The sequence below is a fragment of the Oncorhynchus mykiss genome, chromosome 13 (genome assembly GCF_013265735.2).
Source record: "Oncorhynchus mykiss isolate Arlee chromosome 13, USDA_OmykA_1.1, whole genome shotgun sequence".
In the NCBI taxonomy this organism is placed as follows: domain Eukaryota; kingdom Metazoa; phylum Chordata; class Actinopteri; order Salmoniformes; family Salmonidae; genus Oncorhynchus; species Oncorhynchus mykiss.
Window position 1 is genome coordinate 41,663,308 of NC_048577.1, and position 12,805 is coordinate 41,676,112.

The 12,805-nt window shown below is 44.1% G+C and overlaps 1 protein-coding gene across 1 annotated transcript; it reads right to left on the bottom strand.

Annotated features, from left to right (window-relative positions):
• Positions 1 to 2,203: 2,203 nt before the first annotated feature.
• Positions 2,204 to 12,591, bottom strand: LOC110486390. Its single transcript, XM_021557939.2, has 10 exons — positions 12,275 to 12,591; positions 11,414 to 11,515; positions 11,054 to 11,312; positions 10,808 to 10,932; positions 10,636 to 10,672; positions 10,271 to 10,533; positions 6,551 to 10,038; positions 6,262 to 6,425; positions 6,084 to 6,165; positions 2,204 to 5,796 (listed from the first exon to the last, which is right to left on the bottom strand). Exons 2-10 carry the CDS (start codon positions 11,428 to 11,430, stop codon positions 5,639 to 5,641), a joined length of 4,593 nt encoding a protein of 1,530 aa, XP_021413614.2. The 5' UTR covers positions 11,431 to 11,515; positions 12,275 to 12,591; the 3' UTR covers positions 2,204 to 5,638.
• Positions 12,592 to 12,805: the final 214 nt, after the last annotated feature.

Here is a 12,805-nt window from a genome sequence, read left to right on the forward strand (position 1 = left end):
GTGGGAGTCATACCTGAGCAATTGGCAAAGTCCTGAAAAAGTATAGAGATGATAGACTTATGTGGGGTATACAACATGATACCCAACTATCAGGTCTTTCTCTGGGTACCATGGAAACAGCTGTCCCAGTTCAGTGAGTCAAGACACACGCACAGTGAACTAATAACACTAGTCTACTTCCCAATTTGAGTTATTGAGGCAGTCACACAGCCACACAGGAATAATGAATAGGATAAACACCCTTTCCCTCCTAGAGACATTTGTAGTAGGCTATAACAAGAAAAAATGATAAAATACTTAAGAATTCTACATGGGTAGGATTCAACATTGAGGATTCACCCAAACGTGCTCCTCTTCAGTATTCAGCCCAGTAACATCAGATGTGAAGAGTCTTCTGGGAGAACTCTGCTATCACAAGGCCCACGCAAAACCCACTCACTGACACCCTTACACTGCCTGATGACCCATTTATGTGTGTGTATATATATGCGTGTGTGTGTGTGTGTGTGTGTGTGTGTGTGTGTGTGTGTGCGTGTGTGTGTGTGTGTGTGTGTGTGTGTGTGTGTGTGTGTGTGTGTGTTGTACCCACATGTAGGTGTTCTGTACAGTATGTTTGTGTGGGTGGAGGTCACTGACAGGCGAAAGTGGTTTTTGGAATCCTTTTATTTTACAAATCCTTTGTAGAAAACTTTTCTTCAAAGCCTGTTCAGACTTCTGTCAGTACATTTGGAATCAATGCCCAACACTCACCCAAAATAGGTCGAATTTTAGGGGAATGATAGTCAGGGCACAAAAATAGAATGGGTACAACAAACACAACTTCTGGTTGGTTCTCCAAATGCGTCGTCCGGGTTAGGGTTTGGCCAGGGTAAACCGTCATTAAATAAGAATTTGTTTGCCGAGGTAAATCAAGGTTAAAATAAAAATCTCAGCGATCTGCATCTCTGCCCAAAACTCACCAACACTTTTTGTTGTTGCATAGCTATTACACGGCATCATGTCAGATAGATTGCTGAAGCCATTTGGTGATGAGACATGACAATCCAATAGCTTTGCTGACAGTAATGGCTTCATTTAAATGCAGAACATTCACAGTGGCAAATCCCACTTAAGTGACAGATGTTGTTTTTTTACATTCCTTTTTAATACACAGCCAGAGAGCTGTCCTGATTCAGCCTTGTGAAGTGCCAGAGGACCCAAATACTCTAATCTGGTTAAATGTTGGTTCTGTGTGGAGAGCCTTCTGGTGGGTCACTGAGGCTCAATGGTCCGGATATGTGGTTACACTCCCGCTCTTCCCCAAGTGAATCCTGCTGCGCTGACAAACACACACACACACACACACACACACACACACACACACACACACACACACACACACACACACACACACACACACACACACACACACACACAGAGACATAGGCTAGCTCTGTAACACACTCATAGAGAGAGACACGGATATACATGTGTACACACACACGCACAAACACACACACTGGTCATATTAATCAGCTTAATCTTTGCGCCCTCATCCCCATCCCCCTCACTCACACGCAGCCAGACCCACACACCACACCCTCACAGGATTCAGCTGTTAACCCCTGTGTGTGTGGGTCTAATCCTTCAAGTTGACAGACAGATGGTTATTAAGCATCACTGTGCCATTGTTCTGAGGCCGGGTCTGTAGGAGCTCCATTGTCTTAGAAAAGTGCCTGCTCGAGTAATTTGGCAAAATATCTCCTATACTGTCAACAGGGACAATAGAGCCAGAGGACAGACAGGGGAGCTGCACTCTCTAGAGCACACATGATGGCTGCCTATATTCCTTGCACAAATGATGGCAGGAATATGAGGGCTTAATGCGTTGTACAAAATGATGGCTAAAATATATGGGTTGTTCCAGTGAGGTTCAGCCATAGACCGTATAAACATCTGTATTTCTCAGGCTTTGGTTATGGGCTGGGAAGTCTGTCCAGCCTAGCCTAATGTGATACATGAAACATAATGAGGCAAATGTAATGCAGATGTGTTGTGATGAGTGAGAGAGAAAAAATGTAACATAATTTAAAAAAGAAGCCACAGACGATTTAGTCTTAAAAGCTTTATAACTGTCATTTTAGCCGAGATATGCTGATAGGAGTGACGCCGTTAAGAATTCATATCATTTTTAGACATTCTATATTTCTGTAATTAGTGATGTCAGTGTTGAGGCACACTTTCTGAGCTCATGTATTGTGTACAAAATGGAGGGCACCAACATCTTTCTTTCAGACTTAAAGTGGGTTATATTGCACACTCCTCCTTGATCAGCATGATGCCAGCTGGCTATGAAAAACTTTTGCCAACTTTTCAGCTACTTTTCCTCCAGACAAAGCTCATTTATCAGTTACGCAATGAGAGCCATGCCCAGCGGGCTACCTAATGTACTGAGCAATGGAGAGGAGCAGGAGCTATGAGAGGAGGCTTAGAGACAGAGGAGACATGGCCTGTCCTGTTCTGCACCTGACCGTGATCGCCCCCTAGGGTTGAGGAGGAGAGATACAGGACTGAGGAGGCAGGGGGTTCTTTAAAATAAAACAGGCTGTAAAGGACTGACTACTACAGTAAAGGACTGACTACTACAGTAAAGGACTGACTACTACAGTAAAGGACTGACTACTACAGTAAAGGACTCACTACTACAGTAAAGGACTCACTACTACAGTAAAGGACTGACTACTACAGTAAAGGACTGACTACTACAGTAAAGGACTCACTACTACAGTAAAGGACTGACTACTACAGTAAAGGACTCACTACTACAGTAAAGGACTGACTACTACAGTAAAGGACTGACTACTACAGTAAAGGACTCACTACTACAGTAAAGGACTGACTACTACAGTAAAGGACTCACTACTACAGTAAAGGACTGACTACTACAGTAAAGGACTGACTACTACAGTAAAGGACTGACTACTACAGTAAAGGACTCACTACTACAGTAAAGGACTGACTACTGGAAAACATATGTCATAGCTACACAGGCATACATTTTAGGTATAATGTAGAAGACATTTAAAAAATCCTAGTTATCACTACAAAATGGAAACAGTCACATCCAATAAATAAAAATGACTTCTGCACACGTTCCTGTACACTCTGCACGTTTTATGTCAACATTTGTCAGTAGTATGACCAGTAAGACATTTTGTAAGTGCCAATGAGAACACCCAGACACCCCCCAGCTGCTCCCTTTCTGCCCAATGACTAGATTCTAAATGATCTCATGTCGATGACCTCAGTCCTGCAGAACAACATGTGTCATCAGGCTCTATTTAGCTGTCTGTGTTTGGCTTTTTGACCAGCTCAGGGCATTGAAAGGAAATCATTAGGATCTAACTGATTCCCTTGGTTGCCATAGGAGCCAGTACACCAATTAAGTTTTTCTTAATAAGGACCTGGTGAAGGCAGCTGACTCTCATCCAGTTGTCCGTGTGCCATTGTTCGAGTGATGAGCTACGTGTTTACTGTTTACAAAGCCAACTGTGTATGTGTCTTAGTGACAGGCACAAAAACTTACTCTAGCCTCCCTCAACAGAGAAACATCCATACAATTATACAGCCTACTGTCCTTAAAGACAATCTTCCTTTTCAAAGAGTTGACCTTACCACTAAACTGACAATGCCATGGATGTGAATAATGATTTTTAAAGTCCGTTTTTTACCATTCACAGTGCCTAGTGAAATACCACCTGATTATAAAACATGGGTGGGGGTGGGAGAGGGGGTGGAAGTGGGGAGACAGAGTAGCCCCTCCCCCTAGGGTTCCTTTCCCGCCCACTGAATTAGCGGCAGATTGTTCCTCCACTGTTGTGTCTGATTGGATAATGGAGATTGATTAGGTTGGATGATCTTCACAGGGGGTTGTGTATCTGTGTGAGATGACATTTTCTTTTGGAAATGAGGGGAGGGGGAAGGGAGGGGTTGGATCCTGTTGTTATCCACACACACACATACAGACATAGACACACACACACACAGACACAGAGTTCATCTGTTTCCAAACCACTTGCTCTTGGTGCAAGTAACTCATTTACTAATGTCAAGGTGCTCGTGACAAGATGAGCAATGCAGGTGACTCAAAATTGGCATTTTGTACATTCTATGTTTAAATTGGCGGTGGCCCTTGAATGTAGAATTCTAAATAGGCCAGTTTAGGAACTAAATCGCTGACATGACAGCAGCAAAGCACATCTGACAGTGATGGAAAACATAAGGTTTCATCCATAATGTATGAGACACATCATCCACAGACCGTCACTGTATACCTCACAGCACCATTACTCTTCTCTTCATCCTGGACCATTGGCTGATTGACCTCATGGGGCGATGCTGTTTTTCCTTCTATCCCTTCCATATTTTTAGGGAGAGGGGAGTAATCATTTACTTTGCCTCATGCTGAGAATATTATTAATAGTGAATCACTGTCCAGGGGGGAGTGTACGTGTCTGTGTTTGTTGGGAGGCGTGTGTCAGTCATTTACCCTGTCTTCACAGACGATGAAGCAGCACCAATATAAGCTGTTGACTACTGCTGAATAGAATATGAGGGTTGTTCCCAGATGGTATGTGCAGGGTTAGGGGGGCGGATGCCTGTGTCACCGTCAGAGGGAGGCATATTCATGATTCAACCATGTTTTCCATCTAAGTGCTGTGGGCTTAGGGTCGTGTGGACAATATTACACTATTAGAATCCTGAGCAGAGCCCTCCGTCGAACAGCTTTCAGTGCTCTCTGAACTCATCGGTAAATGCTCATGTCAATGCGAGTTCTAATACAGACAATTCTGTGAATGTAAGAAATGGCTTGCTATTTGATTTCATTTACCTGGTTTGAAGTCTACTTCCTTATTGTTGACATATTTTACACTCTTTTCCCTATTAAGACTAAAATACCATGAGCAAAGCCTTTGATGTCCTATATTACACACAAACAAATATTCCATCTGATGTCCCACTCAAACATACAGACCAAAAGATATGATCAACAGGGGTAAAAAAATAGAGTGAAATTCCATGATGGAGAAAGACATGTGAAGGGTGAAGCTTTGGTGTTGAGAGTGACCCATGTAATGGATGGTAGGATGTGCTGTATACCCTTTGGAAAAGCCACACTGTTCGAGGAATTACCATTAGGAAGACATAGCTTCGTCACTCAGTCTTGGCCCATGTGCTCCCCCACACCTACTACAGTTATCATGTGCATCAAACTTATGAGGCCTCACCCTGTATATTCTAAGTGATCCAGATGTAGAAAAAAGACTGATGAAGTACTATTGTTAAACCAGGCATAGCCAATAAGCCAGGAGTGGGATGAGTGGGATACTGTGAGAATTATCAGTGCGTCTCAGGAGTCTTAGAGGTGCGTGGGGATTCCCTATTAAAGATTTGGAATATGGGCAAGCCACACTGAAGGCAAGGTATCCCTATAAGAGGCAATATTTTGTCTTTATCGATATCAGTATTCCACAATCAATGACCATAAAAAGTCTACCACTATAAATCACTCGGAAGTACCAATCTTGTTATTTTGCACATACAACTGCTGTAGACACAAAAATAAATGCAGTAATGTTTATTCAAATCAGGCACTAATCTAGTGCTTCTTCCCTGAAGCTCCTCTGAAGGGTCTGGTGATGGCTCGAGAGAGGGCCCGAAACACCCTAACCACGAAGGGGCATTTACGGGATTGGGGATCCTGTGCAGTAGGTGCAGGTATCAGGTCCTCCATGGGTGGGGAAGCGGAAGGAACCTCTGGAACCAAAAGTGTGCAAAGCTGTCATCAAGGCAAAGGGTGGCTACTTTGAAGAATCTCAAATATGCATATATTCTGATTTGTTTAACCCTTTTTTGGTTACTACATGATTCCATGTGTTATTATACTATGTAGAAAATAGTAAAAACTGGAGAAAAACCCTTGACTGAGTAGGTGTGTCCAAACTTTTGACTGATACTGTATCTTTGTTCACTCTTGCCAAGGTCGTAACAAACTGGTCACATGGTGATTAATTAAAATTACATAATCAATGCTTATTACTCACTCAGTGACATATCACTGAAACGTTTTGTTGGCAGTGCTTCCAGTTCAGGGTGCTTCTTGGCTTGTCCTTTTCTCTTGAAAAGCTGTTGACAAATATATCCTGACATTAGAGCCCTCACAATATCTCATAAGCCCACTGGCTGTGGGATAATTCAATTCCCAAACACAAAGCTCCCTACCTTGATCCTGATCTTCGGGATGTTAGGCATTTTGAAAAGGAAACGCCACTTCTTGCTATTCTTTTCACCTCCAGCAGAGCGAGGCATCACCTCAGCGTTGCCATCAGCTGGGTTAAGGCTCCTGGTGGGGAATTCATCTGGTGGGACTAACCTGGAAACTAATTCTGGGAGAGGTAGAGACGATACATTTGGCACAGTTGAAGTCAGTAAACTTTACATCATAAGAAACAATATATTGAGCATGTTACAAAAGATTCCTCTACACAGTTAAAATGGCAATTGAACTTACCATCCTCTGACTTCACTGTGGGCTTGGACACATCAGTCAGCGTGTCCATCACTGTGTTGGTCATTATCTTAGTGACCTGATCCATCGTCTGCCTTACTCCGGTGGAAACGAGCGACACATTTAAACACTGCCCCAGGAGAGTCCTAACAGAATTTTCGGCAAAGCTGTAGGCGAGCTCAGAGGCATCATTCCTTGACAGCTTTTTCAGGGCTGGCTTTGGCAATGCCAGTTCAGAGAAGCTCCTGTGGCCAGCCATGGATTGAAGTTGCCGGCTTATTGTGATCTCCTGAATGAGACCATGGACCTTTGTGATGAGGTCGTCTGACACACCTTGAATGGTTTCAATGGAGACGAGCCTCTCAAGGTTTTCCTCTGCTGAAGTCTTCCTTGATTCGTCCGTCACCAGCGTTTCCATTATAGTTTTCACTATAATGTTGGTGTCAGACATGGATGTTGGTATCAGGCATGATGGTTGACACACAAGCTTTGCAGGGGAAGAATCCTGGTTCCTCTCAGGAGTAGACAAGTATTTTGTCAAGGATTGCTCAGGCAGTGATTCTGGCACATCTATTGTGATCAAGTTGTGGGACGCTGTCCCCTTTATCTCATCTGCAGTCAACTGGTCAAGGCTCTCAAGAAGAGAGTCCAACATGTCAGTTGTCTTCTGTCCAACAGATGAATTATTCGAGGCAACCACTCTGCACTTGATCACATTTAGGATCTGGCTGAGGGTGTTCTTAGCAGATTTGGTGAAGCTATGCTTAGTGACTGCCACTGTTGAGTCTTTGAGAGTCAAAAGTGGTTGGCAACTTTCACTCAAGAGAGGAAAAGCTCCTCTCAAACTGTGATCACTCAGCACTGACATGCTCTTGGTGGGTGTCAATGTGAAGGTGTCAAAGTGTTGATTTTCTGTTGACGTGTCACCCTGAGATGCAAGGGATTTAGACCTTTCAACATTGGCTAAACTGTCTTTTGTCAACATCTTCTCACTCCTGACAGATTGAGGTCGCTCCGGGTCATGAGCAGTGTCAGAGGCCTCAAAGTATCCATGTTTCTCCACAGGCATGGAATCCACCACATCTTTGGTTTTGGAGGCAGGCACTGGGGACAAGGAGAAGAAGACCTTCAGCCTATCCCTCACTCGGTAGTAGATGTTGTGAGCCACATCCAGAAACTTGTCAAAAACTATTTTAGATGTGAGGTGGGACTCTGTATCCATGGTCTCTCTCTCTAGGTCTTCCACAATAATGTTCACAATGTCCGAGGCTGCTGCAAACAGATGTTGTGAATAGGTAGCAGGCATTTTCAGCTCCAAATGGTTGGCTTTGCGAGCAATGAAAACAGTTGCAGCTCCAAGGATAGCCTCACTCACGATCTGGTTGGCCTTTGTGTGGAACTCCACACTTAGGATACTCCCAATGGAAATATTAGAGGTTCTGCTGCTGCTGATTACACATTGTGGTTGTGTGAGCGAGGAAATCTCACCTGAAATGGGGAGGTCCTCCAACTTTGAGATGAGAGCATCCAACTTCTGGCTGAACTCCAAGAACACATTTAATGTCCTCCCTCCAACGGAAGAAGAACAGTCTTCCTTAGAAGCCTCAACCTTCAGAACTGAGGCCACCTGTTTGATGACCTCTTTAGTGCATGTGTTGAGGGTTAGCTGGTTGTCTGGGATATTACTCAGAGACCTGAAGGACATACTAGAGCTGTTAATACTGGTCTTTTGCACAGGAGATACCTCCACACAGGCCTCAGTTAGGAGTGGTCCAGTTGGAGAGAGCTTGGTATTCAGAGGGACGTCTTTTTCCTCAGTGAGATGGTGTAAACTGAACCACTTATTTAGTTTGTCCAGCGCATTGGTGTACAGGTTTTGTGAACTTGTATGTACTTCAACCCAGAACTTTTTGCGACCAGATTTTGTGGCTGCTGAGACCTTATTTGCCTCAAATGCCTCATGCAAGTCTCCTAATACGCCATCAAAAAGATCCACCGATGCCGCTGCAATACTTTCAGGGGAAATATGGGCAGATAAGATTTCCTCTAATCTATTAGTGTCGCTCGAAGGGGTTTCGTTCAGATTGGCAAATGTCACATCTGCCTCCTTAAGGCCCCGAATGATGTGAGAAACATCTATGTCCTCAAGACTCTGTGACAGAGAAGATACCAGGTCTCTGGCAGCAAGGTTACCCTGGGAGCCGGCCTCTGTGGCTGGGTTGAGACTCATCTCAATCTCAAGCTCAGTTTTAATTGCTTGGCAGGCAGTTGCTACAGCAACCGCTGAGTGAGAGCACAAGAACTTCAAGTCAGAGTCTGAGATGGGCAGAGATGGTGGGTCATGAGTCATGGACATGGCCTCCAGACTGCTCTCAGACACAAAGGGCTGGAGTTTTACGGAGACTTGTCTGACCATCTCCCCAGCAACACCGCTGATGTCTATTGATGAGCTGGAGCCGGTGCACTGTGGTCTTAACAGTGTTTGGCTGTCCGAAAGTCCAAGATTATAAAGAACATCGCTAAACACAACATCCACAACATCAGTCGACAATGCTGTAATTCTGTTGCTAGACAGGAACTTAGCTGGATGCACGTCGTCTGAGTTGAGAGGCCAATCACAAAGGGATTCTTTGGATGAGCACATGGACAGGCTCTGGATTGTTGGAGTTGCTGATATGCAGCTTTCATTGGTAGACTCGCCATAGAGTTGCGACATTTTAATTTGAACGGCTTTCACGATCTTGCCCTTGGAGATATTCATCAAGTGGTCTCTGATGGACTGCCTGGAGGACTGTCTACTTGCAGATCTTTGAACTACCATACTTTGAATTTCAGCAGAAACCGCAGTAAGGAAGTAACTCAAAGGGGTGGTCCGTTCCTGCTCAGTTCTTCCGTTGTCTTTAGTCCTGAGGATACTATTGATGATGGTGACTATTACCTGTCCAGCCAGAGGACCCAATATGGCTTCAAGTTCCCTCTCTAATTCAAGCGGAGACTTGTTGGACTGGCGACTGCTGGACTTGCGGCCGTGCGCAATATGCTCCATGGCATGGGCATACATTGATGCAGTTGCCATGCTCAGCATCTCTTGAGCAAACCGAATGCTTGCTGAGTTGCTGCCTTGACCTTCAGTTCCCTGATCACAACCCACATTTAGCATTAGCTGAGCAAGCCTGGAGTTGATGACTTTCATCACCATCTCCACAATTTCCATTACCAATCTGGTGTCTGTGGAGACGATGATGGGCATGAGCTTCCTCTGCCTACTCCGGCTGGACGGCAGTACAATCTCACTCAGCGACCTGCATGCTCCACTGTGGACCATTTGATTGAAAACACAGCTCTGAGACAGGCCAAACACAGAACTGAGTGGCTCTGAGCAGGGTCTGCCCTTCACCTCTCTATTGTCCCCCTCAGGTGTAGAGAGATATGTGAACTCTCCAGGGATCAAGTCTTCATCGTCCTCTTCACTCAGCAAAGAGGTCATGGACCTAGAGAATGCACACAACAGAGACATAATAACAAAAATGTCCATATTTGGACTCAACCTCATTATTATTACTACTCAAAAGAAGTAAACCAATAAACATTTTAGAGATCTTGTGTTCCATCTAAGCAGTATCTCTCACTAAGTGAGGCTGGTTATTGGTACACATGGTGGGGGATACGGGAATAATGTGTGAGGGTAGAACTTCTTGGAGGGAAGTGGATAGTGGTGCTTACCTGGGAGTGGAGGGGAAAGATGTAGGTGTGCTCCAGGAAGTTTTAGAACTGGTGCTCCTGCTGGGGCCTTGAGTACAACTTAATCTCACAGTGCGGGAGAGAGAAGTTACTGCCTCCTCACTTCCTGATCCAGGAGAGCCTGGCAACTCAGTCAGCTCTATCTGCATGGTGAGGTCAAGGGCGGGAACCACAACTGTCGATTTGATCTTCTTCACCCATGTGACAATGTCCATGCACTTGGCAGTAAACTCATCTCTAGTTAACTGCAATGAACATATAGAGAAGTTAGACACTGTATCGATATAATGACATGTGATGACTCACCATTTCACTAACCAAGCAGACAGGAACTGACTTTAACTCACCTTGGCACGCATATTCGCACTCAACAGATTCCAGTGTCTGAAAAGGAAATAAAAAAGATAACTTTTCTAATGGGGAACATATCTAGGAAGCCCAGTTGAGTTGGGCATCTAAAAGATTTATAATACAATCAAACAATCAAGGGGAGAATAGGAAAGCCACAGAGCAACATACTTGTCAGTCATGTCCTGCACAAAGGTGGAGAGGTCTGGGGAGCTTCTTTGCAGCCTGACAAGGCTGTTCTGGGACATTGCAGCCTGGGGGGCCGTGGGCGTGGTGGTGAAGGTCACATCAGTATCCTGGGGACGACAGGAAGTACAGTTAGGCTGGAATTCCATCAACTCTTAGTACTCTCTCCTCCCAAACACACACACACAATGCAACTAGTCGATTAGATTGAGAGATGACTACAGTCCTCACCTCCAGTTTCAGGTCTCCAGAGTTGAATAGAGAAGTCTGGTGTGGCTCCTGTACATGGGATGGGCCGGGTGTCTCTAGATCAGCCTGCATCTCACTTTCTATTTCAGCCTCTAGTGACTGAGTTGGGTCAGCTGACTTCAGACCGGCCTCCTGCATCTCTGCCTCCGGTTCAGCCGCTATTGACTGAGTTGGGCTGGCTATTTCTTGATCAGCAAAGAACTGGTCCAGGCTCCCAGTATCAGGCTGATCTTTTTCATATCTGCGCAGAGGAAAATAATATCTCTATGATCACTGGGACCTAGCCATAATATATAGACCTTTGACCTATGTGTGAATGGATAATTTGTGTAAATTACTTACCTGACTTCATCCTGCATGTCATCAGCATTATTGATAGGGTCCTCAAGAGGCTGTGAGTTCAATATCTATGAGGGTGAGGTCATCACGTTTGACCTCTGACCCCTGAAAGACATCAGAAAGTCCTGTACATGCCTCACCTTTAGCCATCTCTTTGGTCACATCTTATCTATAGTGAAGGTGAGGATATATCCTTTGACCTATTGCAACTCTTTCACCAGAGAGGAAGAGGCAAAGCGCGGGTTTACACCCAAAATTTGTTCACAAAAATAAGACCACGAAGTGAAGAATATTTGTATCAAATTTGGTCAACAAAAAATGTAATCGCTAACTTGCTGAGTGATGCTAATTTGATCGAATAGAAGTTTTGGAATGGTTAGGTTGTTCGGAATGCACTGATATAAGTGGACACTCGTGGCACTTCAGCAACTTTTGAAAATAATCTACTTTACATTGGAGTTGTGCCTGTTGTTCACACATGCATCGCCCTGTCTTTGGCTAGAATGGTCGTACCTGATCTCACCCCCTCCCGCCTGCCATCCAGGACATGTATTTCCATTGTTAGAGTGGTCACTCGACTATCTTGTCAATATAATTGATCATCTTTGCTTGCACCCAACCTAAGGGTAATAACCTTTGACCCCCTGAAGTTATTAGAAAGAAGGCCTACATGCTACATCTAGCCTATCTTTACAGTAGCCTATGAGTGGTCTATTACTTAAATGTTTTGGTCAATGACAGCCTATAGGCTACATTTTAACCCACATAAATTAATACAATTGGATGTTATTCTGCTGTAAAATCTGTACAATGCTTCTTCTTCTCATTTACAATAACCACAGTATTGAAAATAAAGTAACATACCTTTACTCTCCGTGTCTTTTCCGTGTAAAATAAGTGAATGCGCGTCCAATGATTAACACTAGGTTGTCCAGTCCACAACGAAGATAAGACTGATCGAACCAGTTTTTCTGTTCAGTTTTAAACCTCATCAATTATGACGTAACAATTAGTATTTTACGCACTGGTAAAATGCACCCCCGATTCAACGCTTTGTTCAGGCCTAAACTCTGTCCAGCCTATATACAGGACTTCAATAAATAAGGGTGGTACATAAAAAAAAACCAAACTAAAGGACATATTGCCCTCTTGTGGTTAGTAAAGGTAATGACGTGATCCTAGTCCACAAAAGTTTCTGACACCAAACTCTCGCGGGGCTCGGTCCAGAAGTACCGCTATGAAATGAACACAATAGACTGTCTGTTTTGATGGTTTAATGGACCTTTGGCCGGGTTTTTAATCCATAACAGACAGTGGATAGTAAATCAAAAAAGGTATTAGAAAACTGGACTTTGTTTCAAAGCATTATTCCAAAATAATTTAGCAAATACAACC